This window comes from Pygocentrus nattereri, chromosome 23 (genome assembly GCF_015220715.1).
Source record: "Pygocentrus nattereri isolate fPygNat1 chromosome 23, fPygNat1.pri, whole genome shotgun sequence".
NCBI lineage: Eukaryota > Metazoa > Chordata > Actinopteri > Characiformes > Serrasalmidae > Pygocentrus > Pygocentrus nattereri.
The window spans coordinates 3,777,345-3,794,844 of record NC_051233.1 but is presented as its reverse complement, the minus strand read 5'-3'; the positions used below and the strand labels follow the sequence as shown (position 1 = coordinate 3,794,844).

The 17,500-nt window shown below is 42.0% G+C and overlaps 1 protein-coding gene across 2 annotated transcripts in view; it reads right to left on the bottom strand.

The window, feature by feature from the left end:
• Positions 1-17,500, bottom strand: part of dcc (DCC netrin 1 receptor) — a 419,056-nt gene that overhangs the window by 39,128 nt on the left and 362,428 nt on the right. For both annotated transcript variants that reach the window (XM_037533426.1, XM_037533427.1), the window contains exon 23: positions 2,028-2,190. In XM_037533426.1, coding sequence (XP_037389323.1) covers positions 2,028-2,190 — 163 coding nt within the window. The remainder of the gene's footprint in view (positions 1-2,027; positions 2,191-17,500) is intronic.

The window sequence follows — 17,500 nt, the reverse complement described above, 5'->3', positions numbered from 1 at the left end:
GATTAGGAGTAGTCAGATAAGATGTTCCCCCAAAACTGAATGTACTTTGTCCCACAAATAATACAAGCGCAAAATATAAAAAAGTTATGAATCATAATCATTTTTGAAATGTGTTCCTAAATGGTGGCTGCGCTCATTTACATTATTAGCTCATTTTAAGCAATGATAATTGAATTGGCATAATAGTTGCCGTGTCACAATGTCTGTTCGCCCCTGTTCCTGAAATCTACACACGTAAACAAACACACTTTGCAAAAAGACGGAACTCTGTTTCACACAGCTTTTCATTTGGCATTCATTCACTTCCTTTAGGAAATGAACAGCAAAATGTCGAGAAAATTCAAAGCTAACTGCCACAAATGATTTCACAAAGAACATCGTCCACACATTGCATACAGACTCAGATACACACTAGCACACATACATACACACACCTTAGCAACCACCTGGGCTACCACAACAGTGGCCAAGCAACACCTTGGCGACCACCTGGGATACCACAGCAATGACCTAGCAACTTATTAGCAACTACCTGGGATTTCACAGCAATGGCCTTCCAACACCTTAGCAATCACCTGGGATAACATAGCAACAGCCAAGCAGCACTTTTGCAACTACCTGGGATGGCATGGCAACCACCTGGGATTTCAAAGAACACCTTAAAGTTCACCTTAGCAACTATGTGGGATTTCACAGCAATGCCTTTGCAACACCTTAGCAACCACCTGGGATAACATGGTCAAGAAACTCCTTAGCCTAAGATTCTATAGCAACAGCCTAGCAACACTTTAGCAACCACCTGGCATTCCACAGCAATGGCCTAGATTACCTTAGCAACCACCTGGGATACCCTAGCAACAGCCTAGCAACAGTTTGTGACTACCTGGGATTTCACAGCAGTGGCTTTGCAACACCTTAGCAACCACATGGGATAACATAGCAATGGCCAAGAAACACCTTAGCCTAGGATTCTATAGCAACAGCCTAGCAACATGTTAGCAACCACCTGGCATTCCAGAGCAATGGCCTAGGATACCTAAGGAACTATATGGGATACCCTAGCAACAGCCAAGAAACAGTTTTGCGACTACCTGGGATAACAAAGCAGTGGCCTTCCGACATCTTAGTAACAACCTGGGATACCATAGCAACAGCCAAGCAACACTTGGCTCAGGATGTCAAAGAGCACCTTAAATTTCACCTCAGCAACTACCACAGCAATGGCCTTCCAACACCTTAGCAACCATGTAGAATAACATAGCAATGGCCAAGTAGCACCTTAGCCTAGGTTGGCATAGCAACCACCCTCGATTTCAAAGAACACCTTAAAGTTCACTCACAAACTTTATCCTTTTCATCTTTTATCTAATCTCCTCAGAAATATCTCCCGCAAAGTGAAGAACTTGTACTTAATGGACGAAATGAATAAAGGGTGGGCTCTAACTTCGCACAGCACTGTAACCTATATATTTCATTTACTTAGAGAAAAACAAGGTGGGACAAAAAAGGTACCCTGTCGGTGAAATGTCTCAAATACACTCCATACTAATACAGCCCACCGAAACACAGAGGACGAGAGAGAAAACAGGGAAAGAGGTTGATGTTCACAGAGGGCAAAATCAAACAGAATGCTTAATGACCCGTACATCTGTTGACAATGTGTTTCCAAAAGCGAAGGCAGGCGACATGCCCCGAGAAATCTGTTCTCTACCTCCTGAACACAAGCCACAGCAACACTTAGCATGACGTGACGGACAGAGTTGATCTGCGTAACGATGGGTTACACTAATCGAGAGCCTATAGGGAACAGCTAAAAAGAGCAAACGTGGCCCTCAAATAGACTCAGAAAACAGACGTCACCAGCGTGTCTCATCCATGCGTCATACCATGAACCTGTCAACCTCAAAACTTCAGCCACTATATGTGGGCAAGAGTCGGTGGAGGAGAGGAAGGAAAGATGAAAAGGGAGCGACACCGAACGCAAGATGAAAGAGAGAGTAAAACAAAGAGAAAAATGAAGGACTCACTTCCTCTGCTGGGCGGAGGTTCGTCGAGTGCAAATAAGAGCCACTATGACCACGACCACGATGGTGACGGCGCCCACAGACACTACGATGATGACCAGCAGGTTGCTGTTCTTCTGAGGGGTCACGCTGCCATGGGGCGGCCGCATCTGACCAATGGGGGGCTCTGAAATAGAAACATGAAGTGGCAAACATTAAATGCAACATTTCAGGTTTGTATCTTGAGATATAGAGGCTTTATTTTTTTTCTGGATTTTGACCCGATTTTCCAAGACCTGTGAAACCAGCCACTGCATCTTTTTGAACTGCTGCTCACGCAACGGGACAGCCGAACGTGCTCGGAGGAAAACGTCAACCGCCAGATCTGTTTCGTCAGTTAACAGATGTCTGCGCTGACCAGCATTGATGAAGGGGGGGGGGTGTGGGGGGTCCATCCCACCCACCCAGAGAGAGCGAGGACAGTTGGGCTCTCTTGGACTCCCGGCTACAGACGGCTGCAGCATCACCAGGGATCGAACTCGCGATCTCCTGATGATACGGCCAACGCTTAGACGCATTGCATCACTCGGCCTCACTGGTTTGTCAGAACTGTCCCTTTTGTGACTTCCTGCATCAATGTCCTCTCGCTACAATACCCAGCATGTATTATGTAAATGTTCTACATCTATTTGACCCCCAGTCCCAAACTGTGAAAAACGAATCCTGCTTTGCAAAAAAATATTTTAAACACAAATACCTAAACAGCAGTTTTTCAAATGTTCCTCCCACCTTCAAGTTACATCATCAGGTGTTTTATTAGTCTTTAAACAGGAAACTCCCACTGTAGAGAGTAGTGTGGCCCCTTGTAGGAGGCAGGGTTGCATGTTTACAACAGATGAAGCAGTAGTGAAAGATTTCACTTTGGCCAGAATGTCCCTTAAATTTGAGATTTTATTAAACTTCAAATAAAGAGATTCTTATAAGTTTTAATAAGTCTTAGATTAGATCAGTAGATCTAATCCTCAGTGTGGGGGGCCATCCTACCCACCCAGAGAGAGCGAGGCCAGTTGCGCTCTCTTGGACTCCCGGATACGGACAGCTGTAGCATCACCAGGGATCGAACTCGCGACCTCCTGATAACACGGCCAACGCTTAGATCATTGCGCCAATCTTGTTTACAGTGCAGCATATGGTCCATGATTATGAGCAGTGATTTCAACACATATCCTCATACTTAGAAGTAAAAAGAAAAGCTATTGATTGCAAACACTCATAATAGAAGCCAATGGGCTGAAATGGCTATGAAATTGCTGAAGCAACTGCCTACTGGTTTCTCTTATAAGCATTTTGACCACAAGGATTTCTGCTCTCAGAAAAATGCATTGAAATTATTCTTTGCAACAACTGACCACATGAGCTGTTGCTATAATTTTCTGGATAGTTATCTTGAGATGACAAGATGTGTAACTCATTATTCCAAAATAACAATTTTGTTACCCTGAGATAGCAAGATATATAACTTGTTATTTCAAGATAGCAATTTTGTTATCTTGAAATAACAAGATAAACAACTCATCTCCAGATAACAACTTTGTTACCTTGAGATCACGAGATAATTAACTCATCATCTGAAGACAACAACTTTTGCTATCTCGAGACAACGAGGTAAGTAACTTATTTCAAGATAGCAATTTTGTTATCTTGAAATAACAAGATAAACAACTCATCTCCAGATAACAACTTTGTTACCTTGAGATCACGAGATAATTAACTCATCATCTGAAGACAACAACTTTTGCTATCTCGAGACAACGAGGTAAGTAACTTGTTATTTCAAGATAGCAATTTTGTTATCTTGGGATAACATGATAACTATCTTGTCTTAAGATAACAATCCTGAAAATGATAACTACCTCAGGGCCTCTCTTCAAATAGAGATTTAAAACAAAATTCTAAAGACATATAAAGAACAGTCCAAAATCAAGCCAAATCTTCAGAATATGATGTTGGTGGTTTAAGGACAATCGTACGTATTGGAAAGTCAAATCAGATCAACAGATTAAGTAAGTAAATCATGAAAGTAAAAAATCAGAAATGAAAACAGAATTAAAAGCATAATTATATAAATAATAAAAGATCAAAGAGTCTACAAATAATTCCCAAATCATAACCACTTATTCAAGGATGTTGAAAACATGAGTTCAGAACGTTTTTAATTACAAGCATAATTTTATGACATTCAGTCACATTACATTAAATGAGTTAGTACTTTGGGCTGTGAAAGATCCTTCAGATGCGAAAGGCTCTCGACAAATGAATAGGCTCAGCTCTTTTAAATTCCAGCGCCGCACAAGAGAGGCATAAATTACTCTCCATGATCAATTTCAGATTTGAGGCCAAAGATAAAAGGGTGCAGTTTGGAGGCCTTGGTCTTCAACAGGCAGCACTGGCTCCCCAGTGAAGTGCACAATCAATGAAACACATAATAGGAGAAAAATGCTCTGCTCTATGAGTCAACGCCACTGCCAGTCAGAGCAAACAAGGCTAACTACTTGTAAAGGTGCTTCATTCTTAAAGCAAGTGCTTGTTAATCAAGCCTGACGAGATGCTAAAATGATTTAATCACTAGTTAACCCTGCAATATGCCACAGCACCATTGTAAACATATGACTACATGTTGTTGCAGCCACCATGGGCTCCACGCTGAGGCTCCTGTGAAGCACAATGTTAGAGGCTCGAAACAGGCAGTTGTAGTAGTTGTTGCTGTTGTTGTAGTTGCTACTAGTAAAGTAGTTGTTGTTTGTTAAATTGTCTGGAAGTTGGGACTGGGAAGTGTGAGAGTTTGTTCACCCTCAATGAATGTTGCATCCTCCCATGTTAACCCCTCCCTGGTTTCATGTTGGGGTAGCACTAAATTCGCTACTGACCAGATATGATGGTCTATGCTGTTTTTTCTAGGGATAGACTTGCTGGTGTAGTTTCTGTCATCTTTTCTTCAGAAATACACAAAACTAGAAGTGTCACTAAAAGCAGAAGGCTTGAGAAGCCTGGACTATCCTTTTGTACATTTCAGATTGACATGTGGGGTGGGAAGGGTTGTGTACATTTACAACCCTCCAAAAAAATGTAAATAAAAACAGAATTCAATGATGTGCAAATCATTTAAACCCTATATGTAATTGAAAAAGTACAAAGACAACAAATAAAATGTTGAAACAAAGAAATTTTATTTAAAAAATATATACCTATTTTGAATTTGACGCCAGCAACACGTTTCAAAAAAGCTGGGATGGGGGCATGTTTACCAATGTGTTGCCTTGCTTCTTCTGCTTTAACAACACTCTCTAAGCATTTGCCTATAGAGTATTAATATGCAAGGCCTTCCCTGAAAATGATGTTGCCTGGATGGCTCCCAAACCTACACATATCGATGATTTCCAAAACGATTTTTTTTTATTTGTTGGACCACAGGTCACTTTTACAGTTTGCCTCAGTTAATCTTAAATGAGCTCGGGCCCAGAGAAAGCGGCAGCGTTTCTGGTTCCTGTTTATATATGGTTACTTTGCAATGTAGAGTTTTACCTGCATTTGTGCATGCAGTGATTAACTGTGCTCACAGATCATGGTTTTCAGAAGTGTTCCTGAGCCCATGCAGTGAATTTCAGTACAGAATCACGTCTGTTTTTAACGCAGTGCCGTCTGAGGCCCCGAAAATCACAGCCATCAAATATTGATTTTAGGCCTTGTCCCTTGCAATTAGAGATTTTTCTGGATTCTCTGAATCTTTTAATGATGTTGTGTACTGTGGATTATCAAATCAAAATCAAAAATCCAAAAATCTTATTTATTTTGCATTTAAACACATTATTCCTGATTTGCTCATGGACATGTTTTTTCAAAAACCAATACAATTTCTAAGTTTCAGCATTCAATATGTTGTCTTTGTACCATTTTCAATTTGATATAGGAGTTCAAATGATTTATGGAAACAGGATTGTAACTTGTGCAAATTACCTGAGCTTCATCAACTCTCATTAAACTGTCTTTGCTAGTTAACAGTAAAGAAATATGGAAATGCGCAGGTTAGTTTACACTACAATGACCAAATTCAATTTTCAAACAAACAAAGCCTCACAGCTCCTTTCCAAGAGGCTGCTTTTCAGGCTCCAACAATGGAAAGTGCTTCAAAACCACCTTTTGTCTACAGAGCGCAGGAACAGGTGTGATCAGCACTAGAATGCTAGCCTGACCGTGAGGTAGACGGTGAGAAGCCTTCCAGCTTCTCTCTCTCTCATAGCACCTGTTCCCCACAGTGTCTGAACTAAGCTCTCTCTCCTTTCAGCTCCTCGTCTGGCTGATGGCTATTGTTTGATTGCAGCTGCAGTCAGCACAGCCAGGAGGACAATGGCATCACACCTCTGATGTTGTACTACTTAGCTAAAATAGCCTACGCACACCGAATCTCAGATGTTGTGTTATTAGCTGAACTGGCGTACACAACCTGTTAACAATGCCAAACACATTCAGCAACAGTTAAGTCACTTTGATGGCCCGAAATGACTTCAGCCCGCAATGACTTTTTTGGAGGAACTACTGAAAGCCGTGTAATAGGCTAACATACCTCAGGCTACTGCGATGCAAAACACTTTGGACCTCAAAGGTTTGTCTGTACAGTGTTGGAATAGGTGTGACTAGCTCTTGAAAGCATGCAATCATGACCGTGAGGGAGATGCTGAGAAACCTTCCAGCTTTTCTCTTTCATAGCACCTGTTTTCGCCCTGGAGAATCCGAACTAATAGGCCCTCTCCCTCTCCTTCCCCCCACCTCTCTCTCTCCTCGTCTGGCTGATGGCTATTGTTGGAGCGCAGCTGCAGATGGCAAAGCAGCGAAAAATAGCCTGGAGGACAATAGTGTAGCATCAGGCCAAATGGACGACCATTGCCATGACGGCTGAGCCCTGCGGTGCGAGTCTCTCTCTCTCTCTCTCTCTCTCTCTCTCTTTCTCTGCGGCGGTAAGTGCGAGGGATGGACGCTCACCCCGCCCTCTCCTCATCTCCATTCCCTCGCTTCCTTTGACTGAAAGCAGGCTTGGAGTAATGAACGGCCAAGGCAGAGAGAGAGAGATTCAAGGTGTCATCTGCTCAACCTCACTAATACAGGGGATAAATGACAGATAGACTGCCACTCTGTACTCCGAGCACAGCCCATTACTGGGTGTGTGGGTGTCTCTCTGTCTCTCCAGCCTCTTTATGAGCCACAAAAGCCCTGACCTGCCTTTCCTAGTCTTGCAGGTGAAAGCTCTACAGGCTGAAGTGACACACGGTGCTGATAAGTGCAGCTATGCTTCAGCATCAGCCTCCTACTGCAGACAAAACAAATCTACACGTGTTTACACCACAGTCGGAAGCAGACATGACAAGCTGGTGTTAGCTTTTTTTGACAGACTCTTGCTGGAATTTTCCATTCCATTTTAAACATGCAGGCACCAGTATTCAACTGCTGCACCTTCTAAGGTCCATCCATCCATCCATCCATCCATCCATCCATTTTCTAAGCCGCTTCTCAGGTGAAATAAAAAAATTCCAATGAGAAGTCACAGAACAGAAACTCATCAGGCAGCTTTTTCCCATATGGGAAAAAAGATAGTATCTAAGCTAAAATCTATTGGATCAAAATGAAAATCTAGCTTAATCCACATGCAAAACCATTTTAGTCCACTGATCCTATTTCGCTGCATTAAAAATAATTATTACCCTGGCAACATTTGCTTGTCCAAATGTCAGTTTTAATGAAGAGCGTGGATGGAATTGGAGCCATTGTACAGCCTGGCTGAACCTCTGGGAATGGAAAGGTTGCAGCACATTAGAAATAGAGACTGGCTTTTGGAATGAAAACCACAGTCCTGGAATTTACACTACAAATTTTCCCCTCAACCCAATTACCTTCAGTGAATGGATCCTTCTAGAGACTCCTAACGACGGCAATGCTGTAGAAGAACCCTTGTTTCCTTTGAAGAACCAATTTTTTGGGATTTAATGGATATTTACTCAACTCTCTCTCTAATTTAGTCATTACTCTGGCTAGGTAGGTTTTCCCTTTTCAGGTGATGCTACCAAGTTGAGGGAAAAGTCCTTACCAGTAAGTATATTTCAAATCACCGATAAACAAACTGAACAAAAATATCTTATGGCTACTGTGCATGCATCTCCAGAATGACAGAGGTTTATTCCCCACGTGCAGCTTTACCAGCAGGTTAAAGTGACTTGTTCTTTTTTAAATGAGGAGTGGGAATGAACAACAGCATGGTGAGCACTGCAAGCAACCAGCGGGGTGTCTCCTCCTCCTTTATAATTTTTCTGGTAAAAGCTGCCATGTGCTTTCTTTGGCATCTTTTTCTACTGCTGCCAACTTCACTGGACACGCTTGGAGGACAACACTGACAATTCTAACACATCTAATACATAATATATTTTAAAGAGAGACAGATGACCATCCTCCCCACTCAGAGAGGGTGGTAAATTATGATCTCTTCAACTCCTCATCATGGATGGCTATGGAATCACTGGGGATTGAACACACATCTCCGAACAATAGAGCCAATGCTTGTATGAATGCGACAGGCCATAAGGTAAAGGTTCTATACCAAAGATTTTTTTTTACCACAGCTGTACATCCAAGCCAGGAGCTATTTTGCAACCTTAATTTTTAAGAACGTGCACCAACCCGGGGTTTGCTGGCATCTGTTGGAGAACTCTGGCTTTGCCCTGTGCTTAAAGTTAAGTGATTCCCACAACCGGGGAAATTCCACCTCCTGCATTTAACCCATCCGTGAAGTGGAACACCACATACACACTAGTGAATGCACACACACTAGGGGGCAGTGAGCACACTTGCCCGGAGCGGTGGGCAGCCCTATCCCCAGGAGCAGTTGGGGGTTAGGTGTCTTGCTCAAGGACACCTGAGTCATGGACTATCGGTGCTGGGGATCGAACCAGCAACCTTCCGGTCACAGGGCCAGTTCCCTGACCTCCAGCCCACGACTGCCCCCCCCTTTAGAATACATTCTGGTTCAAAATGCCCGAAGACTGCTATGCCATCACCAGTCTGTTGCTTTCGGCCAATCGCTTCAGCTCACCATGCTGAACTTCAAAGCCAAAACACTGCTGTGTTACTCCTGTCCTGCCCACCCACACAAACCCCAACCTTTGTGTCTCTTCTTCGTTTTGCCAGACATGCTAACCTACAAACATCAAGAGACCACCAATAACATTAGCAAATACGAAAAATTGTTCTTGTCGACTTGGTGGGAAATCAAAGGCACCACCAGGCCGGAGAGGCAATCCCTCTGTCATATACATAAATACATCTGAAAAGAATAAAAGCAGTGATTTAACTCGCATCCCCAGCATAGCTGGATCCCAGCGATACATTTGCCATGCGTGTAGTAGTTTAAGCACCGAGACATGAATACCATCCCCCATGACTCTCTTATACGCGTGAAAGGATTTCTCTCTTGTTTATTTCCTATTCTGAAGTCAGCAGCTTCTTGATGCTATGCTATGTATCAGTAGGGTCTTGCTAGAGCTGAATTTAGCATATTTAATGGAAAAAATCTGCATTAAATCAATAGTTCTGCCAGTAATGCTAATGTCGCTAACCATGAATGAAAACGAACAGGCGCCAATTTCATTATTCAAATGACATTATGCTAATTCTTGGATATTAGTTTCCGTTTCCATTCATGTACAGGTCCACTGAAAGGAGAGTAGAAGCACAACATGAATCGGTCCCAGTTCATATTTTGTAAACACCACTGCATTACGGTTTTAGACTCTGTACCCAGAGGATAAAAAATCTGAATGATAAAAAAGTCTTTTTTCCTTACAGTTTACTGTCGTATCTATCCCGGCCCTGTAATGATGATCCTTAAATTGATATTAAACGATGTCTATGTATGTGTGTGAGCTATTGCCCCTTCTTTCTTCTGTAATAATCTGCCTCCCACCCTACTCTGAAGCCCTTCAGCTAAACGAGACATTTCAATAAAAATCAGCTTCGCTTAACTTCAATCATGTTCAATCATCTGCCAACCAGTCTCTATGAATTCTAATGCTGCATAATGTAAACGCTCTATAACAGCACCATCAGAACTGATTGGACCTAGAACGTGTTTAATGTTTTGACCTATTTTTCATTCCTTTGCGACTCAAACGTGGCTTTGTGATGAATGAGCCTATTCTGGGGAGTCGGCGTAGCGGAGGGAGAGTATACTGAACTCACGTGGGAAGATGGGTGGTCTGTCTAGGGTGAACCTCTGGGCAGGTGAGAGTAAAGTGTGACGGAATCAAATAAACAAGAAGGGAAAAGGCAAGAGATCTATCCAGGCTCCGCCCACAAATGTATTCTTCCATCTACTGCTGCTAAATGGGGCAGTTTACAGTCAACTTAATTTACATAAGAGTTATTAATTTCATAATAATGAGTTTCTAGGTTATAATTATATGCTATTGAGCTAGGCTTTGTTGTTCTTGCTTAAAAGTCCAGCTGTTTTCAGATGGTCTAAGCTGGTCTGTGATAGTCAAAGTGGCAAGCTGGACACTCAGCTGGACTATGCAAAAACATACCCTATGCTGGTCAACCAGTTTAGCTGGTTTATGTTTTCATTTACATTTGATGGTTTGCCTGGTCTACTCATTACAACTAGTATGACCAATCTGGTCTTGTTGGTCATGCCGGTCAATTAACTTTGTCAAGCTGGTCATCCTGGTCGACCAACATGGTTAAGCTGGTCTAGTTAGCTTGACCAATTTGATAGGGTTAACTGACCAGTGTGACTAATTTGAACTAATTTGACCAAGTTCCTCGATCTGTATGAACTTGACCATGCTGATCGACTAGTTTGGTCAAGCTGGTCATCCTGGGTTAAAATTGGTAAAGGTGGTCATTCTGGTCCAAACTATGTTAATATGTTAACATAAGCTGGGCTACTAAAAACTGCACTCAACCTTTAACACACAGACTCAATAAATACCATTAGCGTTATTGACCATAATTGCCAAGCTTTGCATTAAAAACAGCTTTAAGGCCAAATTCTAGCAAGACTGTTGAAATACAGCAGAAAGCACGAAGCCAATAAAGCACTGTCAATTTCTGTATTTTTACCAAAAAGCTGAGTCAGTCTTTCTTTAGTTTAACTAAGACTTTGCCAACTTTATAGAGTTCGTCCAATCTAGCAACAGTCGCAGCAAAATAGTTTTTGGACAGCTAGCTTTGGCGACTAGAAGCACTACTTGGATTACCTCTCCATGAACAACATTTATCTGGTCCCCGTCAAATAAACAGATGAATGAAAAAATACTGTATTGCAACTAGTTATGATTAACTTAATTTGTCTTATTCTATTCAAATACGACACTGAAGAAATTTTATTTAATTTACTACGTTTATTTTCTCATACGTTTTATGCTATATGAGTCGACAAAGTAATGTATTTGTACAAGACGGCTACAACTATGCATTCTGTCATAGCTACATACAGAGTGCTGCGGCTGGGCTTCAGCCTGCACTGCTATAAAAGCTGTGAAGGGTCAAATTACAAGGGTCAGCAACATGTGACTCTTTTACTGCCCTGTTGTGCCTCCACAGCTGAATCAGATCAGTAGGTGATAATAAAATTTTCCTCCTTTACAGTAAAATAAAGCTCTGCTGACCGTTCAACACAGTTTAACAGTGAATGGTCTTAAACGCTGGAGTTAATGTAGAACTGCTGATTCACCCTTTAACCCTGAAGATCAGCGCAGTCACCAGTGCCATGCAGAGAGACTCTTGCCTGGCTATTAGCTAACAAAAGAGCAAAGAGAGAGAGTTAAGACAAACATCGATAATATAGAGACAAAAGAACTTATTTGTGTTTATAATCACTCCAGCTGGTTCCTTGATACGCTTAATCTGCAACGAGAAACTGTCAAAAAGTCGTGAAATCAGCTTCTCATTTGCCAGCTTCTTGTTTGAATTGTCCAGTTCCACCTTAAATGGTGCAGGAGTTAAACTCATGCTCCTCAGGCACCATTTAAGGTGGAACGGGAAAATTTGAACAAGAATGTGCTGAACGAGAAGCGACTTCACTCTCGTAAAAATTCGAAGGTTAAGAGACATTTTATTACGACATTTATGACTATTACGGAACAGGTTCCTGCCTGAGATGTGAGAAAAGTGGCTATAGCTGAGCTACAGCTCAAAGCAGAGCACAGTAGATCTGTTTCTGTTCATATTATATTTCTTTAGCCTGTACTAGGACATCAGCACACACTGAGACAGATTTACAGCCAAGATGGTTTAATGGCTCATCTTAACATTTGGGTTGCGACCCCTGGACTGGGATAATGCATTAATGGCATTCAGAGAAAAAAACAAAGTTTACTGCATTAGTGCAGCGCATTAACACTGACAAGAGCAGGAGCTGCTTATTAGCTCTGGCTAGACGCCCATATACACATTATACATGTGTTGCATCTCCATGTGACAATTCTCTGCACTGTCCCTGGCAAACAGGAAAATAATTAAGCAAATAAATACAAAATTCGGATTAAATTAATTAGGATTAAAGGTGCGCTGAATGAGCAGTCAGTCCTCGAACACACACTGAGCATAAGATTTCACACACTCATGCACAGACCACCACAAACACACCTGCAGTTAAACATACACACACATACACACACCTCCCCCTGTGTGTGTTGCAGTCTGTGATTATCCTGTTCAGTCTTAATGAAGAGTTTTCCCCACACACACACACACACACACACACACACACACACACACACACACACACACACACACACACACACTCATGCGTGTATACAAAGGGCAGCGGACCCCCTGCAGCGAAGCCCTCCTGAGATTCTTTAAAGCAACATTTCTCTCATGAAGAGACAGCTGTGAGGGATGCTGCTGATCAACTGTAGAACTTCAGATTTTAAAGTGGCATTAAAGGCCTTGCTTAGCCTTTCATCTCCATCTTAAAGCAACGCTTCAGCTAAACTTCAAACTTCACAAAAATCGAAATACAGTTTTCCCCTCTTAGTCAAAAAGCAGACAGTTAGCCAAGTCATGCTTGGTGACTTTCCTGAGCTATGTAGGCCAGTAGAAGCGAATATGACAGCAATTAGCGTCCTGCTAACTGCATACCACAATCACCAGGTCTCAGTCCACGTGGATCCATTTGGCAAGCTCAGATGGTCCTGCTGATGTGGTTACTGACCTTGTGTGATGGTTATCTACGAATACGGCGGACAAAGGTATGTTGCTAAGCTAAAAGCGCTAGCAGCTTGTTTTTAGCCATACCAATAGCAATGTTGTCTGTGCTTTTGCTCCTGAGTTATTCAACCACCCAAACAAGACTTTTCGATTTATTCACAGCTCAACATGGTTTGAGTCCACGTGAAGCTTTAGGCTTGCAGTTTGCATAGTGCTAATTGGTGGCTAAAAGTTTTAGCCTAAACATTAGTCTCATAGCTCCACCGTAAACCCTCAGGCATCAAACCTGCCGGTCTGTGACAACATTCAGAGTAAGTAGGAAAAATCAGCAAAAAATGTTATTTGTTTATTTATTTTTTGTTCCATTAACATTTTGTTTGGTTAGGACATTCTTACAACATGCTAATTGCTATGTGTTCTGCATGAGCCTATCGATTTTGGGCAAAAACCATAGCACAAAACCCGTCATAAAACAATCGCAAACTTCAAACTGTGCGTTTATATCTATTGCAAAAGGGTCGTTCTACAGAAACGTCCGCTTTTCTGTCTGCCCATATGAGTCACTGGTGTTACCGATCGTCACTGGTGTTACAGATAATAAAGGTCGCACTGGTGACGTTTTTAATGAACCTTGCATTTTACAGAACGGCGGCTACTGAACATCAAACCACACGCTGTCAATCATGGAAAATGCACTAAAATATGGAATTTAATCCATTTGTGTTTCTATTTTTTCACAGTGACCTCAGAATAAAGTCGGTCACACCAGTGACGTCAGCTAGAAGCTTCATATGAGATCATGAGCTGAATGAGAAGATCTCTGAGAACTGAGAGACGCAGTGGACTCACCACGAGCTTTTCTTCATAGATCCTCAGAAAACAGGTGAAAGGAAGTCGAGTGACGTCATCGGTGTGACTTTTATTTCAAAATAAGAGATTTTTTTTGCTATGCAGTAACACCAGTGACTCGACTCCTGGGGAAGTTTCACTATATAATGTATAATATTTATGTAGCTTTTGTTTTCTTTGTCATTGAAATCATATAGTTCATGGTCATGTATAGATTACTGCAGTTAAAATTGCAAAAAAACATGTTTTTACCTGAAAATACGTCCTCAGCCTTCACACACGACTGAGGACGAGCTCTTCTGTGGTGCTTGGAATTCAATATGATTGATTTCTAAACCTGTGTTGCTAAATTGAGGCTCAAGAAGGTGAAACTGTTAAAATGACCTGCCATTTTAAAGTATAAAGAAACTGTAACCCTAACATTTTTTAAGTGTAGTATATCTGTGAACGCTAGGGACACAAAAACGGACGTTTCTGTAGAAAGACTTTTCATAAGGGAGCTTTTAGAGGTGGACGTCTGGTTCCTATCGCCACCAGTGTGAACAGGTCTGACTCCGCAGGTTTCTCTGGAGGGCGCTTCGCACATCAAACCACTCACATGACTTTGTTTACGCCGTAATCATGGAAGTATCCAGACATTTTGAAAAAGCTGTAGAATTCCTCTTTAATCAAAGCTTCATGTGTCAAAATAAAAATACTTGCCAAGGGGCGGGGCAGCCTGTGCCACATGAATATTAATGAAAGTGCCAGCGCTCTCCCACAGACTTGGAGAAAACTCATTAGAGGGTAACAGCACCCCTACAGTGAAATCCTTTCCAAAACACTATTATTTCTGTTTTTCTTTTTCAAATTTCAAAACAAGTTATTCAATTATTATGCACCTTTGGAGAGGATGCAGGAAGGAAGAGGCAACATCACAGAGAACTACTCATCAAGAGTTTGGACGCATTGTTAAAAATGGGTTTTATTACTATTTCCCTCACTTTGCACTGTGAGATTAAGGACTTCTGCGCAGTTCATCAAGGCTTGAACAGTGTAAATGTGCCCTCAGTGGTCTTAAGGTCTAATTATGTCCCTTAAAGGGCCCAAATAATGGAAAAACACAAATGTTCCTGTTTTCTTTTTTTTTTTTTTTAATAAGATTTTGGTGTATTTTGTAAGCACTGCTGAAGTTTCATTCACTCCCAGTACATACAGGCCAAACACAGAAGCTACGCTGCATTCGGACTGTGTTTGGACCGTTTCTGTGATGTCATCTCCACCTATTCAGCCTACAGTGGTTTAGTCCTGCCCAATTACACTGAAGTTATAAGGAGTGTTTCAGCCTGAACTGCTTTTTGAATGAGGCGCAGTGCAGGGCAGCCTGTCAGCTATGTTATACATACATTTAAATTAAAGGCATGAAGGCGTGAACGGTGTGGCATGATGGTGTACCACCCAAGTGTCAGTTTAGCATCATTTGTTCTGGGAGTATAATAACAGACCCCAAAAACTTTGAAACAACATAATAAATAAAGTACAAAATTCTCATCACTCAACTGATTCAACTTTCATCACTGACTCACTCAACTTTCGTAATGTATTTACTAGTGTTGCAGTACTCGAGTCCGGTCTCGGTCTCAAGATCATAAACTAGCGGCCTCTGTCTCGTCTCGGTCTCGACCTCGTTTGGACTCTGTCTTGTTTTCGGTTTCAGGATAAGGTGGACTCGGAAATTACTGCTGAGACCAGCCAGTGTGATGCCTCTATTTGAGGTAACTGGAAGCTGAATTATTATTGAGTTTCAACAAAACCAGAATAAACAGTCATTTCTCGGCATCAGGGGTTCCCAAACTTTTGCAACTCACACCCCATGTAAATGACCACAAAAGCTTCCGTCGATTTAAGAGGTAAAAACATTTTTGCTGGCTCTCATAATGAGAGCGCTGATTTGGCAGCGACCAAGCGCTGGACGTTAAGATGAAGAGAGTAAACCTGCAGAGTTCTGGTTCAGTTTGACAGGATTAGATATCTAATCACTTCAGTTAGTCTCCCAGTGACAGTATCAGGCTCGACATCTAGGTCTTGATTCGGACTCGATGTGTCCCAGACTTGGCTCCAGCGGTCTTGTCTACAACACCAGCATTTGCAGTGAATTGAACTCAGAACTATCAGCCAACTGTGCATTTAACCCATCTGTGCAGTGAAGCACCCACATACATGCTCACACACACTAGGGGGCAGCACTAGGACCCCTATCCACAGTGCCCGGGGAGCAGTTGGGGGTTAGGTGTCTTGCTCAAGGACACTTCAGTCATGGACTGTCGGCCAAGGGGATCGAACTGACAACCTTCCGGTCACAGGGCTGGTTCCCTAACCTCCAGCCCACAACTGCCCCCTATTTGCCTTCTCAAAACAGAAAACTTTATGGTAAATGTTGCAGATTTAACTGTAATTACTTTGTTACTGTTGACAGTGTGAGCAGCTGAGCGGATACGACATCATATGCTAAACTGGGAGTAGCAATTTATCCTAGTCAGACTGTGAACTTACGAGTCACGAGCTTCAGCCAGATGTAGAACGAGGAACAGCTGTGTAATAGTAATGATCAGGAAGACGAGTAACAGACAAAACACAGGTAAAACGAATGACAAGGAGACGGATCTCAGAAGACGAAAAGGCAGAAATTCCAGGGGGAGACTGTGATAACATCCATCTCAGAAACACATTTCAAGCATGTGAGTTTAAGCTTTGACTTTTAAGTAAGACTGTAAGACCATAAAAAGAAAAAGATGGTACATCTAGACGTTTTATTGGCCCTGCACAGAATTTCTTTCCCAAACGTCAACCCAAAAACGGGATGTGCAAGTTGATCTGCTCTGGTTTTCTATTTTGCTTATGAGAACTGCTCAGAGATGATTCTGAAGCCTTGTGTTTTGTACTATGGCGTTACTATGACAACCAGCACATGTGTGCACGGCCCGAAGGGAGATATGATGCATACGGAGGATGTTGCACAAAATTTAGCTGACAGATCTGACCATGCAGAAGTCTAAATGTCTGTCTCTGCCTCTTTCACCATACTCATCCTCCCACGCATACTTCCACGAGACAGGTCTAATCCACAATAAAAACCTGTCCCTGTTTAATCTGCAGGATAAATAAGGACCCAAAGGACCCTTTGATATCTTCTCATCTTCACCTCATAATCTGTGTTGGGCTTGATTTGAAATTTTGGCGCAATACGCCACCACTAAACTAGACAAGCAATGGCCAATGTCACTTTATTTTGATGGTCAACTGTTGATTCTTTGAAGATGCTCAGCTGGTTTATGTGGAAGTATCTCTGTCAATTATTAATATGCTATTCTATTAATAATATGGCTAACACGGCTCATCTATACTATGAGTAT